The sequence below is a fragment of the Coregonus lavaretus genome (assembly GCF_964263955.1).
Source record: "Coregonus lavaretus genome assembly, chromosome: 22".
Classification (NCBI taxonomy): Eukaryota; Metazoa; Chordata; class Actinopteri; order Salmoniformes; family Salmonidae; genus Coregonus; species Coregonus lavaretus.
Genome location: NC_140009.1, coordinates 33,717,141 through 33,729,620, shown reverse-complemented (window position 1 = coordinate 33,729,620; position 12,480 = coordinate 33,717,141). Strand labels below are relative to the sequence as shown.

At 40.9% G+C, this 12,480-nt stretch overlaps 1 protein-coding gene across 1 annotated transcript; it reads left to right on the top strand.

The window, feature by feature from the left end:
- Window positions 1–3,293: 3,293 nt before the first annotated feature.
- hoxc1a (homeobox C1a) lies at window positions 3,294–11,784 on the top strand (the record flags this gene model as incomplete). Its single annotated transcript, XM_084187160.1, is given in 8 exon segments — window positions 3,294–3,369; window positions 3,430–3,509; window positions 6,845–6,896; window positions 6,899–7,063; window positions 7,066–7,302; window positions 11,392–11,583; window positions 11,586–11,707; window positions 11,710–11,784. Coding segments are annotated over 8 exon segments (999 nt in total).
- Between the last annotated feature and the right edge of the window lie 696 nt (window positions 11,785–12,480).

Genomic DNA, 12,480 nt, shown 5'->3' with positions numbered 1-12,480 from the left:
GACAAGAGCTGATGCTGCCTCCCTTTCAGTCTAAACTCTCTCCTTTTCAATTGCCTATTTGAAGCAGTGAAAGCTGGGACTAGCAGGGTTAGAGCCCCTTCATTCTCAGAGGATGTGTTGGTTGCATGGCTCAGCACCCTAGCCTACAGAGTCTAGTAGGACTATAAGCCACGGTTTCTACTTGTTATTACAGACAGAGAGACAGAGAGAGAGAGACAGAGAGACAGAGAGACAGAGAGACAGAGTGTATACAGTAAATGCCAGCAGTGTTATCATCAGATTTTTATGACCTAGTGGCCTATGGCCTCGACAATGCAGTCTGTCTAAGATCAAAGGTACAGTATGATGAAAACGATTGAATCAGGACAAAAAACAGAAGATGCAAACTATTTAATTAAATATTCAATATGTTAAACGGTAATTAGTAAAAGTTGATAAAAACTTCCATGGAGAAAGATACTCTACAAAGACTTGAATGTGTGTGTATGAGAGAGAGAGAGAGAGAGAGAGAGAGAGCGAGAGAGAGAGAGAGAGAGAGAGAGAGAGAGAGAGAGAGAGAGAGAGAGAGAGAGAGAGAGAGAGAGAGAGAGAGAGAGAGAGAGAGAGAGAGAGAGAGGGACAACAGACAGAGAATAGATTAGAGAGGCGAGAGGAGAGAGGAGAGAGGAGAGAGAAACAAACTGGTGAGAGACTGAGTGAGAGAGAGAGCCTAAATTGCAGGCAGCAGTGTTGGATTCTTTGCATTCTTGTGTGTGCTGTGTGAGCAGACGTGATTTATGGTCGTAATAGAGAGCATTAAATGAGGCCTGGCCCGGCATCTGAGGAGCTCTGCTTGTTTTGCTCAGCCCTATCCTAAACAGTCAGCTTTTAGACATTAAAAACCAGACACACCACACTAAACCATGCCACTACAAACACTCTCAGTGTCATTGCAGAATATGAAATAGAATCCAGGGTTGAGAATGCATTGCATTATACATTCCGGAACTTGAGGTCAGATCCCAGCAGACTAGCAATCCAAACCAGATCATAGATTATGTTTTTTTACAATTGGTGGTCACATAAACAAAGACAGACTGCCCATAAAACTTTAATGTGAGATCATTCTTGGTGACCCTTTCTTGTAATTGTGTTGTTATATTTTCATTAGGTTAATTTTAGGCCAACAAGTAGGTATTATAAATGCATTATACTGTATTCCTCCATTGATAAACAAGACACTGAACTTCACAGGTGGCCTTTAGCCAATCAAGTACATTTTACAACCGTTAACCTTACCATCAGCCTTTACACTCTCTCTTTCTCTCTCCCCCTCCCCCTACCATCTCTCCATTCATCCCTCCATCCTCAGCAGTACCTCCCACCATTCATGACTCTTTCCAGCTGCTTTTTAGTTAAGTATCAATTTCCTGTGTCAGCTTTATGGGTTGTATTTATATGTCGTATTTATATGTCCGCTCTGTGGTGTGGAACGGAGCGAGGGAGAGCATCACTCAGGTAGATGGATGATAACTCACCTGCTACTGCTCATCCATCTCAGGAATTTGACTTCCTGGTTAGCTAGACAACTGTTACCGTCATATTAAAGCATGCCATTATAAAGATCAATGACGTTTTAAATGCATCCCAGTTAAGGATGATCAGTGACAATAAAAAGGTAAAACCACTGATAAAAGCGTGGCTGTCGAGGGAAGGACAGAGCAAACTGAGAGAGAGAGAGTCACTTACTGTACTTCTGCTGTGGTCCTGTGTGGCTCAGTTGGCACTACAGCAATGTTGATGTCCTAGAGGAATCACATACTGTAAAAATAGCTTTGGTTAAAAACGTATTCTAACTGCCATTTACAGTATATCTGCCACTAGAGCAAATCTGACCAATAAATTAAAAATTGTAATCACACCAATCATCATGGCAAATGTCAACATGTTGATCGTCATTGATCGTTCAGAAAGGGCAGGAGATACGATGGAAAGACCCAATGGCTTTATTATACAGCTTCAATGCATTATACGGTAAAACCTGAAATTAAACACACAGCCCTTTGTGTCACAAAAATGATTTCCCCTATTCATGCCCACAATAAACGTTTTAAGCTCTGGAAACATAGGATGAGCATATACCTTATGCGCTAAAAACGTCTAAATGCCATGTGTATGTCTTCTCATTCTCCTTCTATTACCCTGCATTCATTGCAGTCTGAGACTGAAGACAGAGGCATATGGCAATGTGCTGCTATGATGAACACACACACACACACGACACACACACACACTTCCTGCTCATATCCGCCAGTAAGAGCTCTGGAAGGAAACAGAGAAGTGTGCACAGCAGCTTGTGAGGAATGGTGATGACGGATGCTTTGTTGTCATGGTGTTTGGAAGACTGCCTGCTGAGTGCCTCTATGGGCTTCTAGGATATGTAAAGCATCATACATACATATTCTTGTGGCGCACAAGTATGTAGACATATTCTTGGGAAGTCTGAGTATGCCAAGCTAGCACTGTAGGCTATGTATCGCTCTATTATCCTCTCTGTGGGAATGTAGTTAAATGCATCTTAGATGAGCCCCTCCCCCCGTCCCCCAATCTCTCCTTCACTATAACATGACACTTTCCCTTGACCTAGAAAAGACCACAACTGAGGTCATGACTGCTGAGTGATCCCCACCGTACAGATTGCTGAGGGCCTCACCACGTATATCGCCTAGCTTGCTTTTACTGCTGTGGACCCCACTGATATCCCCACCACTGTACAGGTCGCCCAGCTTTTACCGCTCAGCCCCACACTGCATTAATGTCCGACTGCGACCTCTCTGGTTGGTGGTGACAGTCATCTGTCATGGCACGGTTAATTCCCAGCGCTCCAAGGGTCGAGAGATGACAAATAATGAGACCATGATGGTGTTCCTGGGTTAGACCAGGGCCTCATCGTGTCAGTACCGTCATCACGCTTCAGCCTGCGGCATCATTACCGACCCCTGTCAGCAAGGTGTGTGTGTGTTTGTGTGTGTGAGACCACTGTTAGTGTGCGTGTGTGTGTGTGTGTGTGTGTGTGTGCGTGTGTGTGCGTGTGCGTGTGCGTGTGCGTGTGTGTGTGTGCGTGTGTGTGTGTGTGTGTGTGTGTGTGTGTGTGTGTGTGTGTGTGTGTGTGTGTGTGTGTGTGTGTGTGTGTGTGTGTGTGTGTGTGTGTGTGTGTGTGTGTGTGTGTGTGTGTGCGTGCATGCGTGTCCGTGCACGTCAGCAGGGTGAGGGGTCCATACAAACCTATAGGAGATAATCCCATTCATCCAGGCATGGCCACCATGATCCCTGGGCCTCTGCAGCTCAGCTCCTCTATTGATGACAGATCAGAGACATCAGAGAATGGAGGTGAAAACAAATGAGTGGCATCAGTCAATCAATATTCCTTCTACCTGTTGTCTGAGATAGACAACCTCACCAATAACTTTGTTTACCTCACCTCCAACGACAACAACAGAGACAATGGGGCCATCAAGAAGAGGATAGGGGTATGTGAAAATGTAATATGCATGTTATAAGGGCACATGGAATGGATTGTACAGGGTACAACAAGGTATTGTAGGTTACCCATCCAGCAGTGTTTGACTTTATCGCCAAATAGCATCTGGGAAGGGTTTTGTTGATGTTCATAATTTTTATGAGGCATGTGACTCAAAGTCCAAATCTGACATTCATGCAGGATGTTAAATAATGCAGTGAGTTGGTTAATTTATTTTGCAGAGGGAGAGGATGTTTAGGATGGTGGCATTGGCTACTGGTTGGTTTAATTCCAGCTGTAAAAAATATATATACAATTTTCTTTCTCCATTCTTAAAATGAGCCCAGATTGTTTACCATCATATTGTCCTGGTAAATGTGTCTGTTTTGGGGATAAAAGCTGTTGAGAGGGAGAGCCAACTCCAGATCCAGAGGACTTGTTTTACTTCCTAAGGTCAGCATGATAATATCACTCCTGTTGCCAGGAGGTCTACAGCCAGGACTGTGTTAAACACACTTATTTAAAATATATGCTAATCAAACATATGCCACTGACTGAATAGAGGCATGGTTTTATATTTTAATTTTTTTCATATTTTGTATTGGTTGGTAACTGGGTTTATTAACTTTTTTTTAATTAAAAAAGTATGTGTATTTCCATAAAGGGAGAATAAAGATTCTCATGACAGTTATTTTTTTGTTTTGTTTTTTTTAATCACCCTGCATACCCCTTTCCTCCCCCTCCCTCCCTCTGCTGAAAGCCATTAGAGAAATACAATTTCTAATACCTCCACACAGGTCTTCGATCGACTGCAAATAAATTTATATTCAGGCGGTAAACAGAACGCTGCAGAGATTTATTTATTGAGTGTAGGGGAGAGAAACAAGCTTACGCGTGAACCCTGGGTAACCTCGCAAGATGACAACAAGATGGATAAGTGTAGCATGCAAATGTACGGAGGGAAGGGATATATCGTACTCACTCATTCAGCACATCGCTGCCTGTAGAATTTCATTAACTCACCCAGCTGCGACCGGGTTTCTGGGCTGTTGCCTATAGAATGTTGTATGCTGTTATAGGCCTAAGTTGTTGATTACATAGCATTGTTTTGTGGAGCTGTGGATAAATATCTTGATCAGGTTAGTGATATGGTCTTTGATAGAAAATAATGTTACGGTGATGATAATAATTGAGACAACAATTCAGATGACAAATAGAGGTTAATCAATAACAATAAAACAACAACAACTACAATAATAATAATAATAATAATAATAATAATAATAATAGCAATAATGATAAGCCTAATAATAATAATAATTCATATAACAATAATAACAATAATAATAATAAATGTATATGTACTAAAAATAATAATTACAATATTTTAAACGGATTACTTTTACGCTTGTGAAACTAAAATATGTTGTGTATTGTAATGTTGGTGTACCTGTATATGTCATATTACACTCTTATAGCAGTCAATACTATCCACAAATGTATTTGAAGAAGAACAAAACCAAAGTTATTTGGCAGCACCACCCACTTGTCTCACCCAACTCAATATCTGGACGCAACACACATGCTACTTAATTAATAACGTTGTAATTTCCTGTATTTCTAAACACTTGTAATTCCTTCAAATAATGGCTAATAAAACTACATAGCCTACCGGTCAATTCTGCATCTTAAAAAAAAAATTAAGAGCTAATACTAAAAAAAAATCTCATGTTATGTTATTTTGTTTCTTTACATGTAGCCTAATCTGAATAGATAAAACTTTAATGTAGGCAATTAAACAGGTTTTGCTCTCCTTACAGTTGAATCAAATTAGGATGAGCGTATAGGCCTATACACGTAACTAGGAATTATACCAGCCGAACAGAATGTAATATAAAGGTTGTTGTTCAATTTGCACTGTCACCATTTCCTATGCCATCTAATGAAAAATGTAAATACAGTTTACTGTCAAGAAAAAGGCCTGCTGTATATATAATGTGCATGAAGATGCAAATATTCATCTGAAATAACAGCGCTGAGCCTGAATTTGCAATATTGACATAGTTTGATAATTTGTAGTTATATTAGTTTAGCTTCCCATTTCATAAAGTTAACTGTAGGGCTATATAATTGTCGATAATTAGGGCCTTAAACCTGAACGTGCATGTCCATCTGTCTCTCAAATGCAAAACTGTTTTGTTTTGTCCTCGGAGCTATTTTCCTAGTTGTTCAGAGACTAATTACAGATATGCTGCCAGTGAACAGCTCAACAGCCACTGTCACGACCTTTGAACCCATTAAGTGTGCCTTTCACATGACCCTTAGCCCTTAGCCCTGCACTGAACACGGCCTATGCTGCTGAAGAAACCATCATCGCAGGATGGTTGTGTAAGAGCCTAATGCTAATGAATAGTCTGCATCCACTTGGGCCTATAGTCTACCTCCATACTAGTTATTTTGAGGCGTTTTAAATTATGTAGGCCTATGCTAATTACGTTTTAGGCCTATATTGGCAAACATTTCAATCCAGGACATGCAAACAAGTGTTGTTATTGTATTGGCTTACACCTTAAAAGCAGTTCTTGAATAACAGCTACAGGCCTAGTCGTTTCTAATTGATAACAACAAATCTGGGATGATGTATAGAGAGTCACAAAGTTGGTAGATCGAGAAGGCCTGCAGCACTGTGTGCGTAAAGAGGAACACACCAATCTGCCGTCATCTTACCTGTGCCTGTTTGAAATACGAACGGTGATACTTTGATGAATGCCAGACTTCTGAAGCGTTGGTCCATCGTCTCAGTGAACTTTACTTACTGTATGCCTACTTGCTCATCCATATTCGAGTCCTCCATATCCCAGTCATAAAGTGCCACTTTATATATCCATCTTACGCGTAAATCCTACTCATTTAAACGGCCCTGTTTGAGAAAAGAAAGTGACCACGAATGATGGTCTACACTGGCATTGTCTGCTGTACTGGAGTCCATTCATTTGGCCACCTCAAATGAATCTACAACTTGCTTGGCTTGGCTAATCAGTGTTGTCCCCGATGGATGACAGAGATGTCCAGCTATTGGCCAAGACCAAGAGGGCACGTCATCTCCATCAATCAGAGATCGAATTTCTCCAGGGCATGCCCATCTGACTGTCCATGCATGGTCGCTATCTTGGTCCATGCATGCATTATTGGGTGTTAGCTATAGCCACTCCATGCTTTCTACAACCGTTTGACCGGTCCAATGATTATGCGCAGGTGAATTCATATCAAGAGTTAGCGTGTAATGGGGAGAGTAGCTCTCTGTTCGCAGGGGCAGCTAGGGCAAAAGTTATCGCTGGCAATTAGGGCAAAACTTTAGCAGAGGTTGGCAGGGAATATTCATTGCAACACTGTTACCCATATTTTTCGGAGCCAGTTCTGCAACAGACTGCACGGTAAGTCAGCTCCGGGTCTACTCAGGCTCGAGCAGCCCTCCCTTAACACAGAGTCAGGGCTTTTCCACCACGCCACCGGCCTGCCTCCACTACTCTCGTCTCCCCTCCTACCTCCGGGCGTACGAGCACGACTTCCCGGACTTGGATACTCCTCTTCCACACACAACACCGCGACTGAGGCGCTGGCAAACTGTGAATTCGGGTCTATAAATGCGCACATTCAAATCTACACTCATGATGGGCCTAAGATTCACTTTGCTGTTGTGGACAGTGGCTCTCACTTGGACCCCAAGTGTAAGGTACCTGAACTAAGTCACAGGAGCAAAACTTTTGAGTGGATGAAGGTAAAGAGAAGTCAACCTCGGACGGGTAAGTTTTGGATATGTAATTCACGTTCCCATTTGGAAAGACAATAACTATCTTATTGACCAAATAATTTGTACAACTTTTTATTTGTTCTTGATACGAAAACCAGTAGCAAGTCTTAAAGGATGTATGAATACTGTATCATTAGTTATCGATTAGTTTATACATCTACATGTAACTTTTGGTGAACTGTTATTGATTACTCATCATATATTGAAAAGTAGTCTGCAACAGATGTGCCATATTCTCAAATCGGCGACTGTATGTAGGACAGTGCTGTGCTGTGAGAAAGTATAGGCTAGGCTACTGTAGGCTACTGTACAACAGACAAAACAAGTTTGACGTGTTTTTGTGCGTAGCTGAAGTTTAGAAACTACATTTAAAAAAAGAAAGACAAGTATTTATTGGCATTCGTTTAGCCTATTGCACCAAATGATGGCTTCAAAAATAAATACATAATTGTGAATTAACTTTTAACAAAAAAAATAGGCTATAAAATATGAATAGTATAATTGAACACTTATAATTCCTGAATCAGTCAACCACAATAACCACACGGTATGTGACAATTTACCTAGCTATGTATTCATCAATTCTACCCAGATTGGAGTAATTGGGATGGACTGGGGAAAAGGCAGGGGATGCTGGGGCAGGTGTAGTGGCTCTATACAGAGTATAGACCTGCCTCTCTGTACCTATTAGGCACAGAAAAGGATGGAGATATTTCCCACACTAGAAAATAATAGAATAGCTTTATTCTATCTAATTCTGCCTTGCTTTAATTTGCATCACTGTGCTCTGGAAAGGCAACATTGCCTGAGTGTGCAGTGTGCACAGCTAAGTTTAGCTAAACTCACTCCCTAAAACGTTAGAGCTCTCTGCTTATTGATTATCTGTCGGTATAGTAATGAGAGCCTTGTGTATTGATCTCAATGCCAAGCACCTTTACATGTGTCCACCTTTTTAACATAGTCATTGTCACATATCATCAGTCAACCAACAACTCATCGGTCTTTACTGTGCATTTAGAATATACCTTCTGATTTCACAGAAATTAGATCAGACTTACTAAAAACTCATGTAGAATACTTGTGGTTTCTTGACTTTGCCCATTAAAAGTAATTTCTCATCCGACCAAGACCTCACACAAGAGCTAAATATGAGTATCCAGAGTTGAAGGGAGAACTGTGAGTCCACAGCCTTGTGTATAATTGCATCTCCAAGTGTATAATTGCATCTCCAACACATCTGAACAAAGAGGTGCTTTATTGGGGTGATACTGTTCACTACACAGTTAAATATTTTTCAAATAGAGACCTCCTTCTGTCTGGTGCTATCATGATGGGCAATCTGGGCCTGTATTCACGAAGCATCTCAGAATAGGAGTCAGTTTTGCCTTTTAGATCACTTGAGTAAGATTATATGGACAGGGAGAACCTGATCCTAGATCAGCGCCTCTACTCTGAGACACTTAATGAACACAGGCCCTGGAGTGTGGCCCTTTCCTGCGGTCAATGACCAAAAGCGCCCTCTTTGGCCTCATCAGTGGAATGTTATTAATATATATGTTTTACTTTTTTTAAACAATGATCCGGTGATTTCTGTGTCAAACAGTTTTGTTATATTTCAGTCATCTGTGATATATATAAAGTGTAATTGGGATGCAAACTCCAAATTAAATACATTTCAACTCTATATCTGACATGGTACAGGTGTCTTCTTTTTTTAAGCCCATAACCACTGTGTGAGGTGTGTACTTTTGTTTCAAAGTAGATTTGTTTAAGACTACCAAGAATCACTCTGTGTGACCCTAATTTAGCCCACTGCAGTAAAAGGTTAATTAAAGATGCCATACCTTCTTTGTTGTCTGTCTCAGAGACATCAGTAAGCCTACAATACAACAATTTGTCATCTAATATGTTTTGATTTATATTGATTGTTTTTGTTGCTTGCCAGGACTAGTATCCATGTCCTCTAGCCAGCGTTTGTATATGACTGTCTGATGGCTTTAACCTATCAGACAAACAGCTGGGTAGATATAGTATAGACATAGTATCATAAGAATGATTTCCAGGGTTGGAGTATATCTCATTAGTGCTACATTGTTACCAGTAGTATGATTAGTGAAAGCAGCAGCAACATTTTTTCTAGAGGGTATATTGGTCTTGGCATGAAACAAAGCATCCCTATAATCTCTCATGCATAAAGGCCTCCACACAACCCCTCTGTAACTTGATCTGCTGGTACAGTGTATATACTCCCAGTGCGTCATTCTTCAATTATGCTCTGACAGCACCTGAATTACTGTGGGCAGGATGCCCAGATGGCTGAAGCAATGTATATTGATCCTTTCTCTCTCTCTCTCTCTCTCTCTCTCTCTCTCTCTCTCTCTCTCTCTCTCTCTCTCTCTCTCTCTCTCTCTCTCTCTCTCTCTCTCTCTCTCTCTCTCTCTCTCTCTCTCTCTCTCTCTCTCTCTCTCTCTCTCTCTCTCTCTCTCTCTCTCTCTCTCTCTCTCTCTCTCTCTCTCTCTCTCTCTCTCTCTCTCTCTCTCTCTCTCTCTCTCTCTCTCTCTCTCTCTCTCTCTCTGTCTCTGTCTCTGTCTCAGTCTCTCCTTGGCTTGCCCTGGCTTTGCTGGCTGGCTATTTCTAAAGCGTGCAAGTCATTCCTCAAATATTTTCAGTTTGATTATTTTATTCCTTCTGGCCAGCCTCAATTCTATTATCTTAGAAGTCATTAATCAGAATGTACATGTGATGTTCTATTCCTGAGATCCCAAGTGCCTAATTACTTCCTGTATTGTTTTGTCTGTGTTGGCTTCTTCATAGTCACCATAGGCTATTGCTCTGTTATTTCAGGTTATAGGTTAGGTAAACCTGTCCTTGACATTCTCCTTTGTCTAAAACATGGATTTCAAGACTTATCCTATGAGCTGACCTTTCTATGGCTCTGACAGAGGCCCCTGTAAGAGAGCCTATACCTTTACTATGAATTGTGATATAAGTTATTACATCCAATACCTGGACTTATTGAGTCCATGGTACAGTACAGAAACAGTACCAGTCAATTGACTCAGTCATAAAGCAATACAGACAGCCACCTACAATCAGCATAGACAGATACCACGATGGGGTTGGTATCTCCATCACTGATGGACAACAATGTGTTATAGTGTTAAATTATTTCGGAGGAATTGTAGACGTACATTTTTTTTCTAATAATCAAACACCTATAATCAGTGTTTCCTAATACTGGTCCTAGAGACCCAAAGCGGGGCACATTTTTGTTTTTATCCTAGCTGATTAATATGATCAACTCATCATCAATATTTTATGATTTGAATCAGGTGTGTAGTGCTAAGGCAAAAACTAAAATGTGCACTGCTTTGGGTCTCCAGGACCAGGATAAAGAAACACGTATGAAGTAGTCATGCCAATTTCATCACACCTACTCTAGTCCCGAGGATTTAGTGGGTCAGCTGTTTAAGTCTGGTTTTAGTCGAGTGTTCAGTGTGTGATTAGAGCAAAAGCTATGAGGCTTACTTATCCATGTCTCTGAACCATAGCTGAATCTTGGGCACTGCAAAAAAAAATAGAACTGCATGTGGCTATTTAGTGCCAAGTTTTGTATTCCTCATTGCCATCCAGTGTATTGATCTCAATACAGATACGCATAACCAATTCACTTGATGAACATATTGAATATATGTTTTACCTGGGGCGGCAGATAGTGGGTAAGAGCGTTGTGCCAGTAACCTGAAAGGTTGCTGGTTCTAATCCCAAGCCGACTAGGTGAAAAATCTGTAAGCAAGGCACTTAACCCTAATTGCTCCTGTAAGTCGCTCTGGATAAGAGCGTCTGCTAAATGTTAAAATTGTGTAATTACTTTAATCCCCCTGAAACCTTCATTAGATATGATTACTTTATGTTGCAGCCAGTGTGGTCTCCATGGTCAGTTTCAGAAATACTTTTATGCTCCTTGTCTTCAAACAATCCATAGCCATACATTTTGTGCTATATATATTTTATGGATGGTTACTTCATTGAATTCAGACGATATAATTATGCTATACTTGTGTTTTAACTGTCTTTTCAGCCAAGATGCACATGGCCTGTGGTTTGAGTATAGTTGCACCGGGGGTCAGTATGGACAGAGGAGGTGAAGGTAAACACAGCATCCCCACCGATGGGCACCATCGTACTGCTAACCGGGTACCAAGGACCAACTTCACCACAAAACAGCTCACGGAGCTCGAGAAGGATTTCCACTTCAACAAGTACTTGACGCGGCCAGACGACTGGCGATCTCGAACGCCCTGCAGCTGAGCGAGACACAGGTGAAGATTTGGTTCCAGAACCGGCGCATGAAACAGAAGAAATTAATGCGCGAGGGCCTTCTTCTCCCCGTGGCCCCTCTGGCGTCCTCGAGATGCTCAGAAAGCTCACGCTCCAACAGCTTGGACACCTGCCCCTCTGCTGGACCACCTGAACCGACCTCGTGCTCTCCCAAACATCAACTAGCAGAGGACCTGTCTCATGCGTTACAAAACAAGGTGTGCAGGCCTAAAAATAGTGACAGTGTCACCAACCTGCAGCTGGTTTGATTCTCCGTTTGGATGAATTTTAGTTAGCCTAATTGGTTAATCAGGATCATGTTGTTTTACACGAAAACCACGAAAACAGGGTAAGTTTTGTGAACTCAAGAATGAGTAATTGTAAATGTTTGACTCAGTGATTCCTAATTTTAGAGGCGCGCGCATATAAGCCTACCTGAGACTTTTAATTGGAGTAGACTATTCAAGAATACATTTGAATTGTTCTCCGGTGTCAGCTGAAGTAATATAATGATTAAGGCACTTTATGAGTTCACTTTATGAGTTCATACCAAATAACATAACTTTAATCAGACAACCACTATTATTATTATTATTATTATATGTATTATATGTATTTCTTTATTTATTGAGTTGTTATTTATTATCTATTAGCCTACATGTCATTAAAGCAGCGTTACAATAATTTTGTGGCCAGCTCTTTCTTCGGAACAGCCTACATGAAATGTCCTTGACTAAAAAGTATTTACATTTCTGTCAGGGTTTTCTCTTGTTTTAAAAGGGGAAAGAACATCTCATTCATAAAAAAAAGCACCATGGCTGAAAACTATTTATAAAATAATTTCCAATAT